Source organism: Urocitellus parryii, chromosome 15 (genome assembly GCF_045843805.1).
Source record: "Urocitellus parryii isolate mUroPar1 chromosome 15, mUroPar1.hap1, whole genome shotgun sequence".
Taxonomy (NCBI): domain Eukaryota; kingdom Metazoa; phylum Chordata; class Mammalia; order Rodentia; family Sciuridae; genus Urocitellus; species Urocitellus parryii.
In genome coordinates, this window is record NC_135545.1 from 1,957,530 (window position 1) to 1,980,271 (window position 22,742).

Here is a 22,742-nt window from a genome sequence, read left to right on the forward strand (position 1 = left end):
CAAGACGCTGAACCTCGTCAGCTCTGAGCAGTGACCAGACGCGGTGCAGGCAGGACCCGAGGCCCAGTGATTCTCTGGGCCCCGCCTGCACCCTATGACACACTGACTCGGACATGACAGGTCAGGGCCCTGTGTCCTACTTCTTCTGTGGACACATGTGTCTCCTGTTTGAGAGGCCTCCGTATGCCACTCCCAGGCGTGAACCCCGTCCCCATGTACTGTCCCCTGAATGCGCATCTTGGCAAGACGCTCCAGGGAGTGGGAAGAGAGCAGTGCTGGCCATTCAGTTCCAACGTACTTGGGTCACTGGACGCACATCCTTAACCCCGCCTCATGCCATTACTGCTACTTGGCAGAGAGAAGATGGTAATTGGAGAGGACAAGAGCCTTGCCAGGACTCGAGCTGGACACATGGGGCCAGAACTGAACGCAGACGCCCAAGGCTCAGGACACACAGCCAAGTCGGTCCACCATCGACATCGGCCCCCTGCACTCGACACTCTGAATGGCTCGCCATCGTCTGGAGGGAGAGCCACGGGCCCAGCACCCAAGGGTCCCCCCACAGCGCGAGGACACACTGCACACTAGGCACCACGTCCCCACAGGAGGAGCACTGCGCACTGGGGCGGGGGCTACAGTTCTAAGTCCACGGGCTCCTTCCTAGAAGCCGGGGGCCGGTAGCTGCCTGGGATTGCTTTGGTCCTGAGGGTGGAGAAGAGTGATGTGTCAATGGTGTATCCCATTCCACTGTGTCCTAATGTGTTTACTAGTGAATTATATAGTGCAACGGGAAGGACGTGTTCATAACTGTCAATGGCACAAATCAACAGACATTACACCTTTGTATAATCTAGGTCTATTTGAGCATAACTTATAAATGTAATTTGTTCCCAAATATGAAGTTCTGTTTGTAAATACAGCTCCTTCTCAGGTCACGGTGGGACGGCATTGATTAGCCAGTGTGTAGGGTTCGGATGTGAGGTGTCCCCTAGAAGCTCACGGCCACACAATGCAAGGACTAGAGGAGAAACGATTGGCTTGTGGGAGCCTCAACCCACTCAGTGACTTCGCCCCCGAGGGGTTCACAGAGTGGTGACTGGGGCCAAGGGGGAGGCTGGGGGAGGTGGCCTTCGGGGTCCTGCCTTTGGGGTAGATGTTTGTGTCTGGAGAGGGGCGTCCCTGCCTCCTGGTCACCCTGACGTGCGCGGCTTCCCTCAGCAACTCTCTGCCATGATGCCCTGCCTCACCTCGAGCCCCGACCAAGGGAGCTGGCCTTCTAGGGACTGAGACCTCTGCAACCCTGAGCCCCAAATGGACTTTTCCTCCTCTGCGGTGTTCTGTCAGGTGTTCTAATCACAGCAGCGAAAAGGCTCCGACCCCACGGTTGTCAGACACACACACACACACACCTCACAGCCTCACCCACTGAACCCCACAGTTCCACCTAGCTCACCTACGGCCGGGCAATCACCCAGCACCCAGCTTCCTGGGTAATAGCGGACAGGACGCCTCACATACTGCTAAACTCTGCACTGAGAGGGGGAACCATGTGCACCACTGAAAAGCCAAGCATTGTAGGTCACCCCTCCATCCCCATGAGTGTAAAGTTCTAGTTATGATTTGGGTGGCAGTGCCTGGCCACATCACAGGGCATGCACCGCAGTTGCAGCTCACCTGAGCTTGCGCAAGACACACCTAGGCCCCCTCGTGGCCTCGCACAACAGCATCATGCCACGGGGGCTGAGGGCGTTGTCAGTGACGTCCAGTTCATGCAGAGTCTGACTGTGGGCAATGACAGAAGCCAGGTCCTCGCAGCAGGCTCTGGTCAATTGGCAGGAATCCAGGCTGCAACAGAGAGGATGTGAGGAGCGGCCCGGGGTGGTTCCAGCCAGACCGCCCAGGCTCACTGGGCAGCCCCTGGGCCTCCCCCTTCCTCTGTGATAGAGCCCTTTCCCCAGCCCTTGGACAGGGACCAGGGCTGAGAACCTCACTCTGAGTAGTAACCTGGCACCCTGGAAGCAAGGTTCTGCAGTTCTGGCCTCCCCTCGGATGCCTGCTAGGTTTCTCTTCCTCTTGCACTGGTTGTCCAACCCAAGGTCGCTCTACTCTGCCCCACATCCCCCATCCCTTCTACTTGGAGAGAACTTCTCCAGAGTTGCTGAGGCTGGCCTTGAACTTGTGATCCTCCTGCCTCAGGCTCCCTAGCCACTGGGAGGACGGGGGACCCAACACACCAGCCTGGTACACCTCCTGATCTCGTGGAACCCCCAAGGCGCTGCTCAGGGCTGCACTGTGTCCCCTCAGAGGGCCCGTGTTGCAACCCCAGCCCAGGTGTGACGGCACTGGAGACAGTCTTTGTGGAGGCACTGAGGGTGGACCCCAGCGGGCTCCAACTGGTGTCCCTGCAGGAACAGGAAGTCCAGGTGCCCACAGGCCCAGAGGGACGACTGAGGACAGGGAGGAGGGGGCACCGGGAGCCAAGGAGCAGCCTGGAGCCGTCCTCCCTGCAGGCCCCGAGAAGGAACCAGCCCAGGGCACCTTGAGCTGGGACTCCCGGCCTCCAGAGGCCTCCAGAGGCCTCCAGAACCCAGTGACGTGCGCTCAGGGCATCTCTGTCTCTTGGTCTGTGACACTTTGCTAGGGCAGCCTGATGAGCACATGCAGATGCTATGTCAGAAGCCGGACTAAGCATTAAATGAGACGTGGGCTGCCTCAGGGTCGTCCCCAGCTGCCAGCCAGCCTGCCCAACAGCCCAGGGAGACCAGCCATTGCCAGCCAAGGCAGTGGGGTGGATTGATGTGCACCAGCAGCCAGGTACGGCTGCCCTCAGTCTCCTCCTGCCCATCAGCCTGTCCTTCTGCCACCGTGAGGATGCACCCGCGGCTTTCCAGCACCCACCTGAGTTCCTGTAAGCTGCAGTGAGGGTGCAACAGAGCTTTGCTCAGCAGCTTCACGCCAGCATCTCCTATGTTGTTGCCCCCAATCTTCAGGATTCTCAGGTTCAGGTTGCTGGCGAGGACGAAAGCCAGGTCCTGACAGCCCCTTGGAGTGATCTCGCACTGCTGCAAACTGCACGGCAACATACAACGCAGAGACCCATTACCCCGGGCCTGGAGGAGGCCGAAAAGGCTCAGTATAGACTAGGCGCAGGGAGAGAAGAACCAGAACTAAGAACCATTACAACCATGTCCTGGAAGGAGAGTGTACGAAAGTCCTCCACGTTTAAATTTCATTATCAACCTCTTCTTCACCGGGTCGAGGAAGTTCCTAAACGTTCATAATTTTCCAAGAGTTATACTAAAGGGATAGGTCTGAATGCCGACTTTGTCTTTTAGGCAGATTCTTACTTTTTACCAGTTCGTAGAGAGAGTTGCCCGCACTGACCTTTTTCTAAGCATCTCCTTTGGGAGGAGGGGAAGGGCCCAGGGCCCTGCAGCTGCCCAGCCTAAGCTCTGTCTGCGAGCCCCACCCTCCCCCTGACCATTCTGATGCTGGGACAAATCAGGGTGAATTCCCTCAACAGAGTTTTGGAATTCACTTGCTGCTGGGCTTCTTAGTGCCTGTGCATTTCACGGAGGGCACTACACAGCACTTGTCCCTTCCCTCGGTCCAGCTGTCGCTGCTATCCAGACTACCGTGTCCTCCAGTGTCTGTGTGGGGCTCTCTTCTCTTTGCCGTATGCAAACGCTCTAACAAAACTGCTCTTCCGTGAGGGTTTAGTGAGAGTCGCTGGTGCAGGCTTCTTTCTAAGCCACACCGGGCGGCTGAGCTCCTTGTGTGCATGGTTTGGAAGTGTTCACGCTTCCCTGCAGCCGAGCACTGGACGGTGGCTCCTCTGTCCCGAGATGCGCCAGAGTGTAAGCCAGGTAGAGTCTCAGGACAGAAATGTACAGAGCCTCACTGATTCTTGTGTGGATTACATACTGGAGCCATAGCACTTGATACACCGGTAAGTAAGCTGTATTATTAACTAGTTTGGGACTTGACACTGAACCCTCAAGTAGTTAACCACTCAGCCACTTCCCCAGCCCTTCTTATTTAGAGACGGGGTCTCACGGAGTTGCTTAAGGCCTCGCTCAGTTGCTGATCAACTCCTGATCCTCGAGCCTCCTGAGCCGCTTGGATGAGGAGAGTGTGCCACCACGTGATCCAGCTAGTAAACTGATTCAACTTCCCTGCTCAATTTCACCTTTGTGTACTGCAACTCCAACATTTCACACAGCATGCAGGGCCGGCAGCACACTCTGCGGGAGAAGGTGGACAAAAGTGGCCCTCTGCAGAGAGCAGCAAAGAACTTGCACTCTTCGGGCCCTTTCGGCTGTCGGTGCCATCTGCTTCTTCTCTCCTGTTAGCTGCATCTCTGTGGTTTGGCAATTGAGACAATGTTGAGCTGGGCACACTGGCTCACGCCTGTAACCCTAGTGGTCTGGGAGACCAAGGCAGGAAGATCCCAAGTTTGAGGCTGTCGGGGAACTAGAAGGAAATTCTCCTTCAAAGATTAGCCTGACAGCCCCCTGGGAGATGTTCTGCCCTGAAGGCATCCTGCAGCTACTTATCTCCCTGGAACATCCTGCTGGTTATCAGGATCATCAGACATCTTGCAGCTGGCAGTTTACCACCCACATCCAGTAATTGCAGAGACCTTCCCCATTCCTAGCATATGAATACCCACCCAGCAATTGCTGATTAGAGAGATTCCCCAACCCCAGCATATAAATACCCCTGTGTGAACAATAAAAGTTTGCAGCTTGATCAGAACTTTTGTCTTGCTGTCACCTTTCTTGTCTCTTGTCCCTTCATTCCTCCCCATCTAGGTTCACTGCCCACGTTGATGTGTCCTCCCGGATAGGACATGAGGCCAGCCTCAGCTATTTGGCAAGACCCTCATCAATTTAGAAAGTCCCTGTCCTTGGTCAAGAACAAGTGTTAGAAGAGGACTGGGGTGTAGTTCCGTGGCTGAGCACCCCTGGGTTCAGTTCCCGGTACCTCTTGGGCAAGTGTGCCCCATCTTTGGCCACTCTTTGTTCCATTAGTTCTAACCCACTGTGCAAAGCATCTATGAGGTGAACACTGACCCTCATCTCTAGGTGTTCCAGTGTCTGCTGCTCCACGGGGTCCCTGTTCCTCAGAGTTGAAAGGTGATCTTTTGTTGAAGCAGAACACGCAACGGTTTGACCCACGAGTCTGAGGTTGGGGGAACCTCTCTCTTGTCTTCTCGCCACTGTTCCTGATCTCCTTGGAGCTTAGGTTCTTTTCAGTGGGTTGAATTTATTGACCTTGGAAGATCCAGTTGGAGTGCGTCAAGGTCACGGCTCATGTCCTCCATCATCTGCCCCCACAGAGGATTGTTCCAAGGATTTTTACGGGGGTCTGGCCGACACTATTTGGGATTGATTTTTAATCCAGTCTGAAGGATTTGGGGAGAACCTCACGTGACTACACTTAGACTACAGCTTAGGTTTATTCCTCGCCATTTTTAAATATTGTGCTGAGGTTGTAGTGGCTTCTTTCAGAGACTGACCGGCAGCTTAACCGACCACTGCAGGAAGGAGATCGCGTCTCCTCCTGCTCTTGGCATCCAAGGTCCCTGCAGCCTGGACCACGAGGTTCACGCTCACATTTCCTAAGGGATCAGGTGAAACCTCCCCCTTCCTCCCTGGAGCCTGGAATTCTCAGGGAGGCACCTGATCAGGACGCGCTGAGCTCCCGCTTCCAGGGATTCTGTCGGGAGGCTCCCTGGCTTTATCAGCCTGAATCCCCACACGGAGGGTGGGTCCCCCTCGCCACCTTTCCCCTGGAGGGTGGGCTCTGTTTCCCTCCTGATGACACAGGTTCACCTTGGGCACACAGGCCCGTCATCTAGGCCGACGCTCTGCCCACCACAGGGCCCTTCCCTGGGTCACCATGCCTGCGCCCCTGAAGGACCTGCCCCAACATATGCATCTGAGGTTCACAGGAGCATCTCCACCCGATCCTCGGCCTGACAGCCTTCAGCCTCCCTGGGAAAGGCACAGACACTGTCCTTCCTGAGCAGGTGCCTCCCCAGCCAGGGGCAGGGCCTGGCCACTAGGCCACCCTCCACGGCCTACCACAGAGTCTGCAGGCGGCAGGTGGGCTGTCTCAGGGCCTCACACAGCTGTGCCACTCCCTCCTCCATCAGCGGGTTGCTGCTGAGGTCCAGATAGCTCAGGTTTGCTTTTCTCAGGAGAACCTCAGAGAGGTGTGGGCAGAAGTGGTCACAGATCTGGCAGCCAGCCATCCTGGGGGGGAAGCAGGGGACAGCAGGTCAAGTGAGGCCGAGGTCCCAAGGATGGCTCACCTGCATGCTCAAGGTGGTCTTTCTGTGGTCCTGTGTATGAACTCAGTGGGACCCAATGTCCCCTTTGACTGCTCCCTACCCACATGAGACAGGCAGGAAGAATAAACCCACACAGAGCCTCATGAGAAAACCAGGGGTGAGAGGCACAGCTCAGATGGGAGAATCTGTCAGTTCTAGTTCTGACTCTGCATCTCACCCCTCCCTGGGACCAGCCTTCTGCCCCCTGAGGCTGTTGCCCAGAGAACTGGTGAGGAGCACGTGACGTGCATGGGTCATCTCAGGTACCAGATCCTCAGCTTGTCGGGTTCTCGAGAATCCTAACAGGTTCTAATGGCTTCTTACAAGGAACGCTCTGCCACGTGGGGAGAGCCAGGGGCACAGGAAAGAACAGAGCAGAGATGGGAGCGGGGTCCCCACAGGGGCCGCTTCTGCTCCCATTCACAGAGGGGCAGCCCGCAGCCGGGAGGCCCAGTGACTGCAGGAGAGCAGCAGACCCTGGACCTCGAGCCGTGGATCCTCAGCTGGTGCCCTGAAGCCCTGCTGCGGTCTCAGCTGGTGGACAGAGCGCAGAGACCCGGGATCCTGCGTGTCCCTTGCCCACCCCAGTCCACTTACACCAGCGTCTGCAGGGTGCAGTATGGGTGGCACAAGGCCGAGCACAGTGTGGGCACACCCTCAGCCAGCTTGTTATCACTGAGGTCCAGCAGCGTCAGCTTCCTGTTTATCTCCAACATGGAGGCCAAGGCCTTGCAATCCGGAGCAGAGAGGCCCGAGTCCTGAAGCCTGCAGGGAGGGGACACCACATGCTCTGGGCTTCCCTGCCTGGACTGGCCCCTGGTGCTAGTCCTGCCAGGGCCTGTCCTTCACGGAGCCTCCTGGGGAATCCTGTCATCACCCCCAGCCCCCGTCTGCACAGCTCGGCCCAGACTCAGTCACTCTGTGCTTACCCACCAAGTCACCTCCCTGACCCCAGGGCGGCCCCACACAGGATCCGTGTCCTGCGAGGCCCCTCCTGCTCCCCAGCCTGTGCCTCCCACCACACCAGGCAGTCTTCCTGGAGGACTCAGGATGCTGTCCCCAGCACATCCCCTTTCCAACTCCTGCCCCACTAGGGTGGGGTTGGCGTTGCTCAGGGAGAGTGCCACCCTCCTCCCCAGCATAGGTGACCTCTCCTAGACAGCATCCCACAGAAGACTTGAGCCCAAGGGGGTTCTCTGCCTGTAGTCGTGACTCCCATCTCGGGGGCTGTCCCTGTGCGTGGGCACACACGTGCCCTAAGCCCCCGGATGACAGAATGGACACATTCACAGCCTACACAGGTGCACGTCAATGCAGGTATGACCACCAAGCCTCTGACCACAGCCCTGACATTTCCCCAGGGTGATTCTGCAGCAGCTCCTGGGTCTAAAGATGCCTGTGGCTTCAAGATATTTTCAAGAAGTGAAAACAATAGGATTTGGCCCACATCATACCCTACCTCCAAACTAATTCAAAATGGATCACAGATTGAAACCTCAGAGTCTAAATGATTGGGCTGGGGTTGCAGCTCAGGGGCAGAGCCTTTGCCCATCATGTGTGAGGTTCTGGGTTTGAATCTAGCGCCACCTAAAAGTAAAAGCCCATCAACAACGAGAACACATTAGACCAAACTTCCCAACAATGAAAAAGTTCAGAAAATGATCTGAGACCTTGGGGTAGGCGATGGTCTCTCGCAGGCTACACAAAACACACAGGAGAGCACAGAAACAAGAGGTGGTCCCCGAGACCCTACAGAGCGGGGCTGTGTGCCAACCAGATGGCTCGCACATCGCGAAGCCTGCACCCACAACGCAGAGGAACCCTCTGGACTGCACAACAGAGAGCACTGGCTCCAAAAGCGAATGCTCCGGGGAGGGTGGACGTCCCTCCAAGGAGACACAGACGCCCAGGACAAAGCAGGACAGCATGGGAGGGCGTCACGCCCCCAGCGCAGGCCATGGCAACAGCAGCACAGCCAAAGGCCAGAGCAACCTCACCACTGTCCAGGGCAGACCAGAAACTAGGCAGCAGGTCCCGGCAGGGGACTCGGACTGAGCCAGGAAAGGACTGAGGCACGGACGGGGCAACACGGGAGGGTGGCAACCTGGCGCTCAGGGACTCAACTGTTCCTGAAGGATCCCAGCCCGTGAGTCCAGGGAAACACGACGTGCAGAACATGAAGATCCATCAACCCTCGAGCGCGTCCGTGGGTCCCGGGGATGGACACAGAGGACGGGCATGCACTCGTGGGTAGGGGCTCCTCCTAGGTCCCGCAGACCTTCCAGAATGAGAAGGTCTTCATGGCTGCACACCCCTGAGCCTCTGCTAAGACCTCTAGATTCACTCTTCAAAGCTCGGCGTTTGGGGGTGCGTATTGTACCCCGACCAAGCTCGATCGGCAAAGGGATCTGGGTCTTCATGCTCTCCAGGGGAGTGCCCAGGGCAGCACTACCCAGGTGGGCTCAGAGACTTATTTGGCGCTCGCTGCGGAGGCGGGAGGGGCTGTGAGAAAAGGCCCCGAGGCCCCGACGCGCGTGCGCTGGCGGCCTGCTGTGGGGCCTCCCGTCGCGGGCTTCCCCTCGGGGGCACCTCTGGCGCCCTGTGCTGGGCGGACGCCTCAGGGGAAGACGGTCCGCGGGGGGACGGCGCCGGGAAGGCTGCCGTGTGTGACGGGCACGCGGCAGCTCCCTGGCATCTGCGACCCAGCCCCAGGAGTGCGCCTTGGAGGCCGCGGGGTCCCGCCTTGGAGGGGAGCGTCGCCCGCACCCGCCCGCAGGACATGGTGACCAGGAGAGGAGAGCTTCAGTCTGAGGAGTCCCGTCCACCGCCTGAGCCAGTGAAGGAAAGTCCTCAGAAATTAAGGCCCCTCTGCGGCACGTGGAAGTCGGTCAGATGAAGCCAGCCGAGAACAACGTGTCCATAGTACACATGTGCTCAGAATCCGAAGTACACGCTGTGGACATGTGTGGTGCATGAGAACACATATATGTTAAGTTGTTAAACACAGGAGTGCCCAGGGAGACGGCAGAGAAAGAGCTGTGGGAAGTGTGTGAACATCCCTGGGCACGGTGAGGGCCCCCAACGCCAGAATCCCAGCGGCTGGGGAGGCTGAGGCCGGAGGACCTCCAATTCAGAGCCAGCCTCAGCAGCTTATTGAGGCCCTGACACCTGGGGGCGTGGCTCTGAGGTTAAGTGCCCCTGGGCTCATTCCCCCCCCACACACACAAAAGGACCTGAAGTTGTGGGCACCAGAGAGCAAAGAGGATGAGTCCTTGTTTGATTAAAAATGCTTGAAGCAGAAAGAGAGCACACAGTTTCCAGGAGAGAGGCCAGGGGCTGGCCAAGATACCCTCCCCAGGAAGTCCAGGTGACATGACCGGTGTCCAGGCCCCCCTGGTCACTATCCAGCCTCTCTTGCCTCGCCCATCACCAGAGGTGAGCACCACCAGGCCTCTAACACCACAGTCTTCCCATCTTGAAACCTGAGAGTGAAACCCTGTGGTCCACTCCCCAGTTAGACTCTTTCCACCAGCAATATCGGAGATTTGTCCAAAAGGTTACCTGGGGGTGTAGGCCAATCCCATGGGATCAGAGAATGTAACCAAAGGTTCTTGTCCATTGAGGGAAATTTCCACTTCTCAGGCCTTAGGGGGTCCTGCCCTAAATGTTCCAGTGTCCCTCTCTCCCCAAACTGAGCCACCAGCACCGGAAGCACTTCTCCTGGGTTACATTGTGCCCAGACTGTGCCACAGCTGAACTGGGGTTTTGCAAAGCGCCCGACTCGATTTAGAATCTAACTTCACTATCCTGGTCTTGATTTCTGGAGACCAGACCTCTGTACCCAAGGGACAGGAAATAGGACAGAGATGCCCACGTGAAAGTAGCCCAGTCCTCTCTGGAGTCCACCCCGAGGCTGGCGGGCAACACTCACAGCAGCTCCTGAATGTTGCACACCGGGTTGCTCAAGGCACTGCAGAGGACCCAGACCTCATCGTGGGAGAGCTGGGTGGAGGTCATGCTCAGGTGTTGCAGGTTTGGGTTACTGGTGAACACCTCAAAGAAAATCCCGGTCTCACAGGAAAAGGAAACATTTCTTGTCCTGCAAAAGCAAAGGAGACTCTGCATGATTCTGATCCACCCATCTCCAGCAGCGCAGCATGAACCCCTGCTGTGGTCACCCCTGCGCCATAAATGACCCATCGGCCACTTCCATGACCCAATGGCCTGGGTGGGTTTACCCCCAAAGGCCACGTTTGGAGACGGTGTGGTTGGCAGAACTAGAAGAAGCCATGGGGTCTTCCTTCTTCTAGGGGAAGCAGAGCCCAGGGGGCCTCTGGGACTCACAATGCACGCACAGGCCGACCACCAAGGGAGAGCTTCCCGGGCAGCAGGGCGCTGGGCTGAGACAGCTCCCTGGGGTCCAGCCTCTTCCTCAGGCTGGCAGGGAGGTCAGCAGTCTCCACGCCCCAGGCCCATCTTCAACTCACTTGAGGCTCTGCACGGGGCACGTGGTCTGTCGCAGCTGACAACACAGGATCAGCAGCGTCCACCTGCCGAGTTTGCTCTCCACCACCCAGAGTTTCTGGAGGTGCTCATTGGAGGTGAGCACAGAGCAGATCTGGCGCCACCAGACGAGAGTACGGCTCGACCTGTAACAGGAGAGACGAGAGGTTCTCCACAAGGTCACCTCAAGGCAGTCACAGCCTCTGAGCACAGTGTCACCTGCTTGGACCCCAAGAGGGGGAGAACGAGGTCAGCTCTCCTCCTGGGGTCACTTCTCGGCTAGGACCTTGGCCAGGCTGCCGCCTTTCAGGCCTGTGCTGCCCAAGGGCCCGGGCTCCTGACACCAGGGCAGGGCCAGGGACGCCTCTGAGCATCCTCCAGCTCAAGGCAGCCCCCAGCAAGGCCATAGCCCACCTAGGTCCTGGGGTGGGAGACCCTCCCTTGTTACCAGTGGAGGCTGCTTAGAGGAAAGAGGAGGCAGGAGGCCAGAGCCAGCCTCCAGCCAGATCTCCTGGCCTCCAACTTGGCCCTGGCCCCATCCTGACCCTGCCATCTTGGTGGGCTGACGTGACCTGTGTGTCCCGTTTCCTCCCTGCAGCACCATAGTAGGAGGGTCCACCTGGTGGCTGACCGAGTCAACCAGGAGTTTCAGAACACAGCAGCACTAGTCTGCAGCGGGGAGGACAGGGATCTGGAGCCTGGTCCCAGGGAGTGACCCAGGGTGAAGCCTGCCCAGGGCCTGGAAGGGAAGGGAAGGGATCGCGCCCCAGGGAGGTCGGCCTCCTCCCTCAGTACAGTCCTTATTGCTGCTTTGGTGAGGAGACCCGTGCAGCTAGGAAAGGCCAGGCTCGGGGACGAGGCCACGGGCTCCCCAGGAGAGCTGCCGTGCACTGAGAGCACACGAGGCCCATCCAGGAGCACCATGGAAAGACGAGGGAGGAGGGACCCAGGGCTGGGGCTCAGCGGTGGAGCCTGCCATGCACCTGGGGGGCTCAGGGCTGGATGCTCAGCACCAAGTCAAAATGAGATTAAGAAAGCTACTGTGAACATCTACAAGTAAAGATATTTTCATTAAATATTTCCAGTTGTAGTTGGACATAAAAATAAGTATATTTAATGTATGTACTTAGGAGGTGCTAGGTGAGCACTCTACCGCTGAGCCACAACGCCAGCCCCAACTAAAAATATTTTTAATTAAAGAAAAACAGTAATATATAAGACGAGTCAAGACTACTGCACAGAAAAGGCAGGCAGTGCCCCCAATCCCCGTGAAACGCCCGTCACCAACACCCTGTGAGCACACACACAGATTCTGAAAAAGGATGGAAAGAAAGTGACAGCAGGGACTCACATGGGGTTTGGTCCCCTCTCTTCCGGAAAGATTTCTGGGACTGAGACAGTGAGCTCCCTCAAGCTGCAGCAGTATTTTAGGCAGTAGGCAGCAACCGCCAAGTCCGGCCTCTCCCGAAGGGGGAAGTGGGCCTCGCGGAGGCTGCTCATGAGGTGGCTGGCAAAGGCGTCACTCTGCACCTCGAACAAGGCATAGAAGAGCAGCAGGAACTCCACCTGCTCCTCAGGCTTCTTGACCTCCACCAGGCTCCTCAGCCATCCCAGGAGCTGGGGCGCCAACTCCCGCGACCTCTGCATCCCAAGAAGGGCATCCAGCCTCTGCTGCTCACTTTCATGTACGAGGCCATACAGGAAGCAGCCCAGGAACACCCAGCTGGCTCTGTCTTTCCTGAAGTACGTGAGCAGCAGTGCCTCTATGGGCCTCACGGCCCGGCTGGGGTGGTCGCGGGGGCTGTCCAGCAGGTAGTACATGGCCGCACAGAACTCCTGCATGCACATGTGGATGAAGGAGTAGGAGCTCCCCGACTCGCTGTACTTCCGCAAGAGCCTGAGGTCCAGCAAGGTGTGGGCGTCAGTGTCCGCTATCCCGTTCCTCCTGAGCTCCTCTTCGCCAAACACCCACGTGTCGGTCCACATGCCCTCCGCGGCCAGGGAACACAGCGCCTTCAGCAGGGCCTGGCCCTGCTGGCTGGGCTGAGTAGCGCCCTTGGGTGTGAACGCTTGAAACATGAAAGACAGGAACACAGAGCTGGACCTGCAGCAGGTGGCTGCCAGGTCCCTGCCGCGCTCCATCTCCTGTTTCAGAGAGGTGCACACCATCCAGCAGAGGAGGGGGACGTGGCACATGGTGAAGAGAAGCTCATCGTTTTGCACCCAGCTGAAGGCTGCCATGGCTCGGCCCCTGTCTCCAAAGGAGCAGCAGAAATACTGCTTCACATGGCTGTCCTGGAAGCGTTTGAGATCTTGCATGTTTGGGTGGTCCAGTTTGCTCTCCAGACCTTCTGGGCGCATGGGCATGGCAGCCAGGAGCAGGGCCGACTCTGGGAGAATCTTCCTCCTCAGCAGGCTGCTCAGCACCGTCTTCACTGAGCGCTCCTCCCTCCAGTCATGGCACAGCTCCGACTCGGGCTCCGTCAGGGTGCACAGCAGCTCCTCTAAGCTGTCCACGATGAACAGGATCCTCTCTGGTTGGGCCACGATGTCCGCCAAGGGGACAGAGTCATCGGGCCTTTCTCTGGAGATGAGCCCGGCCAGGCTGGTCACCCTCAGCTGCTTCAGTTCTCGGCAGCATAAGTAGAAAATGAAAGAGAATTTGTCCCGATAGAGGGTACCGTCTGACCAGGCCAGCATCACCTTCATCAGGAACCTCGTTTTCCCCATTCTTTGTAATGCGCGGAGGACGACCGTGTGAGGCCTCCTGGGTACCCTTGGAGTGAAATACTCTTCCAGACTTTCATGCTCTTCACTGGTCAATGTCTGGTCAAAGCAGCCAGGGATCTCAGTAAAGGCGTCCTTGGACCACATGCGGATGAACTTCTCCTGTATGTGAGCTCGATAAGCATTTGCTGGTCAGCAAGGGCAAGAGAAAAACACAGCACATCAGAGTCTCACCCCCGCACAATCTGAAGGCTTCAACCCGAATCTCTCCTATGGGAAACAATGTCCTCAGGGCCTGGCAGGCTGTGGCCACAGCCTAAACCACCAACCAGACAGCCCTGAGGGTCAAGGCCTTCCAGACCAGCTCCAGACCCCCACACACACCTGTTCATCTCTGCCAGGAGAGCAAGGAACTGCAAAGCCCTGCTGGCGTCCAATTGAAGAGTGGAATGCACGTCAAACCAGGGAGGGGCGTCCCCATGCGAAGCAGGAGCTCTGTGTGGGGACAGGACCCTGCCTCTGGGCTGTGGTGCTGCACAACAAGGGTTAGCACTGGAGGAAGGCTTGGCCTGACCACTGTGTCTAAGAGACTGGCACAGCCTGTGTCTCCCTGGAGGGAGCCTGGTGCACTAGATGTGACAGGGCCTAGGATTCACCCCAACTCCATCCTGGTGAGCCTTCCCGTCCTTGGATACTTCTACCTTCTGCCCTGCCAATCAAAAGCCAAACAACAAAAGGGCTGAGCCTTCTAGAATCCCTTCAGGCTGAGCTGAGGCTGGGTCCTGCTCTGCAGTTGCCACAGGCGCTGGTGACACAGGAAGGCTGGGGTGCTGAGTGACATCAGAGGGGACCCTGCCTCTAGGTGGCAGACAGGTGAGGTTGAAAGAGCACAGAGGTCTGCAGGAACGCGGGAAGTGCACAAATGAAGGCCAAGGAATTTAGCAGGGATGGCTGGGCCAGCTCTCAGGTTAGCCAGAGAGAGCTCACAAGGACTCCACAGAGGAAGGCAGCCAAGACCAAGGTCGCTCCCTGAAGGACCAAGGTCGCTCCCTGAAGGACCAAGGTCGCTCCCTGAAAGAGCGAGGTGGCACAAGGACAGAGACTTATCCTGAGGGTGCAATGGGGGTCCTGGGGGAGGCGGGGAGACCACCTGTGGCGGAAAGCACTATTAAACAGGCAGAGCCGGAAAGCCGGAGCTGAGGAAGGCGGCTGGCCAAGAGGACAGGACCTCGGGGACACCCGTGCAGGACCAGCATGAAGAGCCCCATCTGGGCACCTTTCAGCGACTCTAGAAAGACCCCACCGGCCCCAGTACCACCTCCAGCCTAGGACACCGGGCAGCGCAAACAGGCAGAGACCCTAGACCGATCAGTCACAGGACCGGGCGCAGCACCACTGTGAGCCTCGGGGACTGCGCAGCCCAGGGGCCACAGCTCCCTGCCTGCTGAAATGATACACCCCCAGGGCATCCACTGAAGTCCGCTGGGCACCCGCATCTCAGGGCCCTTCCAAAGCCCCCCACCACACCTGACCAGTAACCTTGGCTCCAGATGCCAGGTGCAGCAGCTGTCAACTGCTGCAGTCTGTACCCAGCCACAGCCCTCTGCCTGGGGAGCTGGGCCCAGGACAGTTCCCAGCTGTGGGTGGCTTCTGGTGACCACGCCCACCTGTCCTCTCTGCCCCTGAGGTGGGGATGAGGCTGTTCCCCAAGCCTGGGCAGCTCTCCCCACTTCGGCTCCCCCTGGAGACCCTGCGCCCCAGCCCCCTGCGCTCTCCCCAGGAGCCCACCACTCACCTGAGCTCTCCCTGGAGGCCTTGTCACAGAGGTCCTTCCTGTGGATCTTGGGGAAGAGACAGAGGGCCAGGTCCCACGCTGGCTGTTCCCCATAGCGCTGGGTCATCAAGCTCGCCAGGTCCTGGCGCTTGGCCTTCTTCACCTGCGCCCAGGGAATGGGCTGGAGGCCGCGTTGCACAGTCTCCTGCTGGAGGAGCTGCTTGAACTGCAGGAACTCGTTCTTCTTGAGTTCATCCAAGTACCACATGAGACGGAAGTCAGAAATGAAGGACGCTGCCATCTCGTCCAGGCCGGAGAGGAAGATGCTCAGAGACGGGGACCAGGAAGGAGCAGGAATCAGACAGCCTGAGGGCAACGTCAGGGTGGCCCCGAGTTACTCAGAGGAAAGGGCCTTGCACAGCCTCGTGCTGGTCCTGGGTGAGGGCTGGGGACCCCCAACTGCGTCCTGTCCTCTCCTCACTGACGTGGGTATGAGAGCAGTGGTGACTCGGACACCAACCTGCGCTGGCCCACCTGTCCACCCGCATTGCCTGCAACCCAGCTCAGGCGGTGCCGGGAGGGAGCCCTACAGAGCCCTAGGGTCACCATTAGAGAAGCTTCCCCGGGCACACAGACAGCCTTCTGCCACAGCCAGCTGCCACACAGAGACGGTGGCAGTCACAGCAGGCACAGGCCTGCCCTCCCTGGCTGTGGGTGATGACCGAGGATCTCCAGGGGGAGGATGCATGGAATAGTCCAGGAGACGCAAGCACAGCACCCCACTTCACCTGCACCTTCCACACAGACGCCGGCACAGACGCCCACAGAGGACGGTAATGGTCTCCCCAGTGACCAATGAGGAGTTATGCCCTCCAACACCCGCCGCCTTCTGTCAAGAGCTCCATGGAGAAGAGCAGTGCTCAGCAGAATCCAGATGCTGTGCAGCTGGAGGCCCGGAGAGAGAAGCCTGGAGGGACCCCGGACCTCACCCAGAACCCAGCAAGTCTGTGAGAAGGGGCAGGAGACCAGAACAGATGCTGGGGAGAAGCTCGGCGGTGGGACGTTAGGGGTTGGAGAGTCGCAGGACGTCACTCCTCACCAGGAGGCTGAGCACTGAACTCTGAAGGAACAGCCTGGTCACCCACAAACGTGGCTCAACTCACAGCACTGGTCATGCCCACCGCTGGGGACGATGCCAGGCCACAGGCCCCCTCCTGTGGTGGCCTGGGAAACGTACAGCCACCTGAGGAGACCGCTGGACCAGCCTCCTGGACTGTGAGAATAGACTCCGGCTGTGAGAGTCCCGCAGCCTAGGGAGCCTGTCACTGCGCCTGATCCCAGGGGTACGGAGCCCTTGGCAGTCAGCACCCAAGTCTGTGTTAGTGATCCCCCAGGGTCGGTGAGCCCCGGGACATCTGTGTCTTAGTCATGGGAGATGTGAACCAGGGGACAGTGGGCCATAGGAACCACAGGGACCACCCTGGTGGTAACTGGAGGGCACCTGGGGGGCAGAACCACAGACTCTAGGCTCCTACTCTTTCTGGGTCTATAATATTTCCAAAATGGAGTCTAGAAACCTAGGGAGAAACCATCGTGATTGATATAAGTGTGTGGGTGGTAGACGTAGGTCTCAAGTAGCACGTCTTCCCAGGGACATCGGCAGAATCCTACACACAGCGGAGCCCTCTTCAAGCACACACACCTCATTCGCAGCAACCGACTATTCCCCGAGTCATAAAGCATTCCTACCACGACAAGAAAGGCTGAAAACAGACCATCTTACTCATCGGAAACACAACAAAATCAGGTGCCGATAATTCAATGATACCATGAAGAAGAGTAGAATTTCATTCCAGTGTGACCATTAGGCAGCATTTTCCCAACATAGTAGACTAGGAGATTTAGAAAAATGAACGAAGAGATCTTAATAGCATTAAAGGTTAGAAAAGGAGGGGGAAATACCAAGCCACACACAGAATGAGAACACTGTTACACAAAGGTGTCCTTCACGGAATCTGAAGTCAGGGCTTCTTGGAAACCTGCTTTGAGTGACGCCTTGAGTCACAGGCACAAGGATGAATCTTTAGGCCCCAAGAAACGGGCCCAAAGCCAAGATTCTCCGCGAGGCCCTCCAAGCACCATGGGCACCAGCTGGGTCCTGGTTCCCCCTGGACCTGCGAAGTTCCCAGGCGTGGATCCCAGGCCTGTGATAGACCTGTGATAGACCTGCAGTGGATTCTGAGGCAAGCCCCTGTGAGAGCCACCCACCTGGACAAGAATCCTGCTGCACTCTGTGCAGAGACCTGCTTTCCTGGTGCGGGGCCTCCTGCTCCGGGAGGGGGCCCTCTTTACAGGGGGTTCAGATGGGGTTCCGATTGCCACAGCCGCATGTTAAATGCCCTCCCAGACACATACAGGCTTCTACCACCCCCACCAAGTCTGCAGACTCTTCCCCTGACCCCTGCAATAGCATGTCGAGTACAGCAGTGTGTCCTCAGGGCTGGCTGTGACCCCCTGCAGATGTCAGAGGTGGGCGCCTTTACCCCCAGAACCACAGAGGGTGAACTGGGTTGGAAACAGGGCCACGGTGGACGAACCGACTTCAGGTGAGGTCCTTGTGCAGTGTGCTGGGCCCCTAACCCAGGTCCAGGGAGACCGAGCTCTGAGCAGAGGGAAACACACAGGCTTCTGGAGGCCTCAGACAGCGACACCCCAGAGAGGAAGAGGAAGCATGGGGATTCTGCCCTGCGCCACCCCTCACCCTGCAAGCTCCCGACCAGGAGCCGCCCCTGAACACCAGCATGGATGCAGAGGCCAGGAGACCCCGGTGCACAGGAGGGAAACCGCGCCTTCCCAAGGACAGTCACCTGGCGCACCTGCTCTCAGGGCTGGCGGGAGGCCTAGGAGGTGCACAGATACCCAGGACACTGCATGGACTGCACCAGGGACCAGCCTCACAAAGGAAACGGGGAGCCTGCAGACACGGCAGACCTTCCTCTGGGCACCACTGCTGGAGCAGCTGCAGACACATCAAGACAGACGGCTCGTCCGTCCGCCATGAACTGACCCGAGGAGCAGGTTTCAACTCCTGACCACACGGATGCTGTGGCTAGTTCTCGTCTGGAGTCAACTGTGGAATGAGGAAAAGGTGCCAGAGGCACGGACTCTGCTCTAAGGATGTGGCCCAAGAAAATGGGGTACACAGTCCTGAACTGAGGTGACCTTTACTCATGCATCCACGGAACAGCCTGAGCCGGGTCAGGAAGCCACAACGGCCTGTGGCAGGAGCTTGAAGTTCCAGGAGCAGATCACACAGGCGCAGAACAAAGGAACATCAGGACAGAGGGCTCCCCAGGGACATTACAAATGAGCTGGGCACGGTGGCCACGCACCTGTCCCCATGACTAGGGGGCTCAGGCAGCACCATTTCAAGTGGGAGATCAGCCTCAGCCACATGGCAAGACATGGTCTCAAAATTTAAATAATATTCAAAAACAGGACTGGGACGTGGCTTAGGGATCAAGTGCCCCATCACTCAACCCCCAGTCTTCAGAAACACAGATACAAGACGCGAAGTCAGTCAACTCCGTGAAGACAGAAAGGTGAGCAGCCCTACGAGGTGGGATGAGAAAAAAGCCAGGTGCAACCCCCCAGGAAAGAAAGCGATGGCCACACACCTGGACGGCGTCACAGCAGATGGTGGCCACCTCAAGCCAGTCCAGCTGACTTGACTGCGGTAAAAGAACAAACTTCATCTTCTGCATCTGTGTGTCACGTTTTGAAAGCTACGAAAGCTATTTGTTGTAACATGTAAAAGAAATTCTACCCTCCAACAAGACTCTGGCTCAAACACCTTCTGCAAGGTGGGTCCACAGGTAAAGTTCCTGTATTCTCCCAGAAACACCCACGCTCTCTGCGCCCCTTTAAACACAGGCACACACCGCTCCCTTCAACTGAGGTGGAATACTGAAAACCAAAGAGTGCACTTGAGAATTCAATCAGGAGTTAATTCTCTTGTGAAAACAATATTAAAATCTGTTTTACTGTAGTCAACCTGAGGGTGAACCCTTTATGTAGGGGGGAGTGTGTGAGTGGATGTCCTGACGCTGCTAGGCTGAGGTGGTGGGTGGGACACTGATGACCAGACCATAGCACCTGCAGGGCGTGGGTGCAGGGGTTCAGGGGAGTTTCGGGGTACCTGGTGCGACGTGCACACTGCATTCAAGGAGCAGGAAACCCACTGAAGCAGAGTGAAAGCCGCAGGGCAAACGTCGTGCTGGGGCCTCGGGTGAGGGCCAGAGACTGGCTGTCTCGCTCCCTTCTCCTGCCAGCAGATTTGTAAGTGAAGAAACAGCACCCTGGTTCCCCAGGCTGCCATCGCCAAGGGCCACAGAGAGGTGGCCTGAATCAGCAGACCTCGATGGTCTCAGGGCCCCGGAGGCCAAGGGCCAAGGGAAAGCTGTCAGCAGGCCCACCCCACCCCACCCCACCTGCAGAGCCTTCCTGCCTCTCCGGGTCCTGTGGAGAGCTGGCCCTCCTGGCGTCCCTCAACTGCAGAGCCCTGGCCTGGCCCGTCCCCGGTGCCTGCCTTCCTCGAAGGACCAGGCCTCACAGCAGGGCCCACCGTGCCAGGACCAGCTGGCCAGGGCTGAACACAGGCAGGGCCCTCCCTCGCCCTGTGAGGCACCCGGGAGGGACATGGGTGCATTTCATCAGGTGGAAACAGTTCTCCCCGACACAAATAGCAAGGATCCCCTTTGGTTGGTAGGGAAAGGTCTCCCCGTCCACGTTATTTCACCTTCAAGATGAGCACTCTGGGGCCAGTGGGTCTGACCTCAGTCCCGAGGTCTTTCTCCCTGGTCAGAGCACACCTGCCTTCACAAAGGGGCTCCGACCTGCGTGTGCGAGCCGCCCTCCCCTGCCTCCTGCCGTCCCAGGCTCCAGGCTGGCCTTCCGCTCTCACTGGTGTGCCCAGGTGTCCTGAATCTAAGGCACACGCACCCACCGCCCGCCCAGGTCTGCAGTCCCGGGTGCTGGACAGGACCCTCACCTCGTCTGCACCTCAGAGCCCACCCAACTCTTCCTCCTGGGTCTCAGCCTCCACTGTGACTCCTCTTCTCACCAGCGAGAGCCAGGTGACCACGGGGTGGCCTGGCTGGGGACCTGCAGGAGCAAGCTCAGAACAACTGGAAGTCGGCAGAGTTTCCCTAAAAGGAGGTGGAACAGGGCACTGCAGATTGCCTCGTGGGCCAAAGCCCAAGACCTGGGCCAGGAGTGAGGACGCTGGTGGACGAAGGGAAAGGCAGGACGAAGGGCGGGCAAGCAGACACCCCAAGTGTGGAGGAAAGAGTGGAGCAGAAGCGCAGGGAGAGGCCTGACACTCACCACGCAGGGCTTCCTATTGGTCCTCAACGCCTGGCAGCTGCAAGGGGAAGAAGAAGGCTCTGGGACCCTTTGATTGGCGGGCGAGCTTCTCCCTTCCCATTGGCCCAGGATGCCTGGTGGGAGAGACCCAGGGGATGCAGATTTGCCCCCTTGGAATTGGTCTAACCTGGCCCCTGGCAGCCTAAGGAGCATCAGCTGTTCCACAGCAAGGTTCTGATTTGGGATTCCTGGCGCCTCTGATTGAAGCTAGTCCCCAGCCTCCCCAAGGACAACTAGGGAGCCAGCATGGCTGTGGTGCTGACCCCTCCTTCCCCTGAGGCTCCTGTTGGTGCACTGTGGATACACCTGTGTTTGCACAGAGTGTCTCACTGTGAGGCGTGGGTCTGAGTTACAAGTGGGCAAAGTGCACGGGCTCCTTGAGATGGCCCCAGGATTCAAATAGGCGTGTTGGGGCTGAGCGCTGCCAGGTGGGGTGGGGGCCGGATCCTGCTGGCAGAGGCCCTGAGGCCCAGGAGGGGAGGGTCTACTAGAGGATCAGGGCCTGCTCTTGGCCTCTGCCCTAGTGGGTGTCCGTCTCCCCACAGGGGGCTTCCCGTGCAGCTCCGTGTCCTCCAGAGGTGGATGTCCATCTCTTCACAGGGGTGCCTCCATGGACCTCACTCAGTATGGACTGTGGCGTACACCATGGCGTGAAAGTGCACACAGTTGGCGCACCACGTAAGATGACATGATTTCACTGTCCCCTTCTTTGAACATTTAGGGTTGTCCCCTTTGAAATGTCCTCTAAATCCCTGCACTGCTCAGTCCTGCCTGCGTGCAGATCTCCACAGGTGTGCGAGTGCTACTTGGGAGGGACACTAGGAAGGGAGATTGCAGGTTGAGGAAAAGCTGCCCTCTGCTTGCACTCTGAGCACCAGGCTTCCATCCTAAAGTGCAGGTGTCCACGTCTTCCTCACGCACTTCTGTCCTGGGCCCGACTCCAGCCCTTGTGCCTTGGGCTCCCCCTTCACCACACTTCCCACAAGCTGCTGTGAAGTGCTCGGCCTTCTGGTGTTCAGATCAGGGTGGCAGTGGATTCCTCGGAGGTCTTCTCTATTTCAGAGCCACTGAATCTTTCTCTTATTTTAGTGCAGGGGACTGAGCCACATCCCCAGCCCTCTTCATTTTTTATTTTGAGACAGGGTCACGCCAAGTTGCCCAATTTGACCTTGCACCTGCCATCCTCCAGCCTCAGCCTCCCAAGTGGCAGGGATCACAGGCGTGCACCACGACACCTCGAAGTCCATCTGCTCTTTCTTAATAGTTTCATGCTGCTGAATGTTATTAAAGCGAACATTAAAAACGAGCTTCCCATGCTTCTGTGAGTTTTATTTTACTACAAGTGTGAAGAGAGACCCCGGCTTCTGATTTAGAATGTGTTTCCCTGGAGATTTCCTGTGTGGTCGACGTGGAACCAAGTTCAGGAAGCGCACCGTGGGTGCGAGTGGGTCAGACACACCTGACTGACACCCAGAGCCTTCCCTTCACAAACGTGGAGTGCGCCTCGGGTACCACTCTGTCAACTCCTGCAGGTCCACATGACGGTCGCGTTCTCGAGTTTTCTATCACGCACTTCCTTTCTTAACTTTTGTGCCCTGATACAGGAAACAATCTACATATTGGCAGGGAATGGATGCTGTGTGGATGACATACAGGGTGTGATTTTTAATCTTCTCAAACATGTTTTCATGGCAAAAGCCTTCAAACTCCTTTCTTCAGCTCTTTAGAAAGGCACGGGGCCTTACCCCTCTCCACTGGCCTCAGTGGGCAGAAGCCCGCAGGCTCCTACTCTCAGCAGCTCTAACTCAGCCCCCACTGTGGCCGCTCCCGTCCCCCAGCCTCTGATAGCCACTGCCCTACCCTCAGCTTGGAGAGGTCAGCAGCTCAGATTCCTCCTGAGTGCGGTGCGGACCCGTCTTTCCGGGCCTGCTCTGCCTCCCTGGATGGCAGGGTGTCCAGCTGCACCTACGCTGTCTG

General features: G+C 57.8%; 1 protein-coding gene across 1 annotated transcript; it reads right to left on the bottom strand.

Moving 5' to 3' along the window:
- Nucleotides 1-632: 632 nt before the first annotated feature.
- On the bottom strand, nt 633-15,642 carry LOC144250442 (NACHT, LRR and PYD domains-containing protein 4-like). Its single transcript, XM_077793283.1, has 10 exons — nt 15,363-15,642; nt 14,230-14,235; nt 12,192-13,755; nt 10,825-10,986; nt 10,269-10,436; nt 6,935-7,102; nt 6,090-6,260; nt 2,899-3,069; nt 1,675-1,845; nt 633-702 (listed from the first exon to the last, which is right to left on the bottom strand). Exons 1-10 carry the CDS (start codon nt 15,640-15,642, stop codon nt 633-635), a joined length of 2,931 nt encoding a protein of 976 aa, XP_077649409.1.
- Between the last annotated feature and the right edge of the window lie 7,100 nt (nt 15,643-22,742).

What these genes read in the sequence shown, in the direction of transcription:
- LOC144250442 (XM_077793283.1), bottom strand. Translation starts at nt 15,642, where the DNA reads ATGGCAGCGTCCTTCATTTCTGACTTCCGTCTCATGTGGTACTTGGAT. An exon ending in TGCAACATTCAGGAGCTGCT is followed by an intron (nt 7,103 to 10,268) that starts GTGAGTGTTGCC and finishes CCCTCCCTGCAG; the next exon opens with GCTTCAGGACTCGGGCCTCT. An exon ending in TGTGTCTTGCGCAAGCTCAG is followed by an intron (nt 703 to 1,674) that starts GTGAGCTGCAAC and finishes CTCCACCCTCAG; the next exon opens with GACCAAAGCAATCCCAGGCA.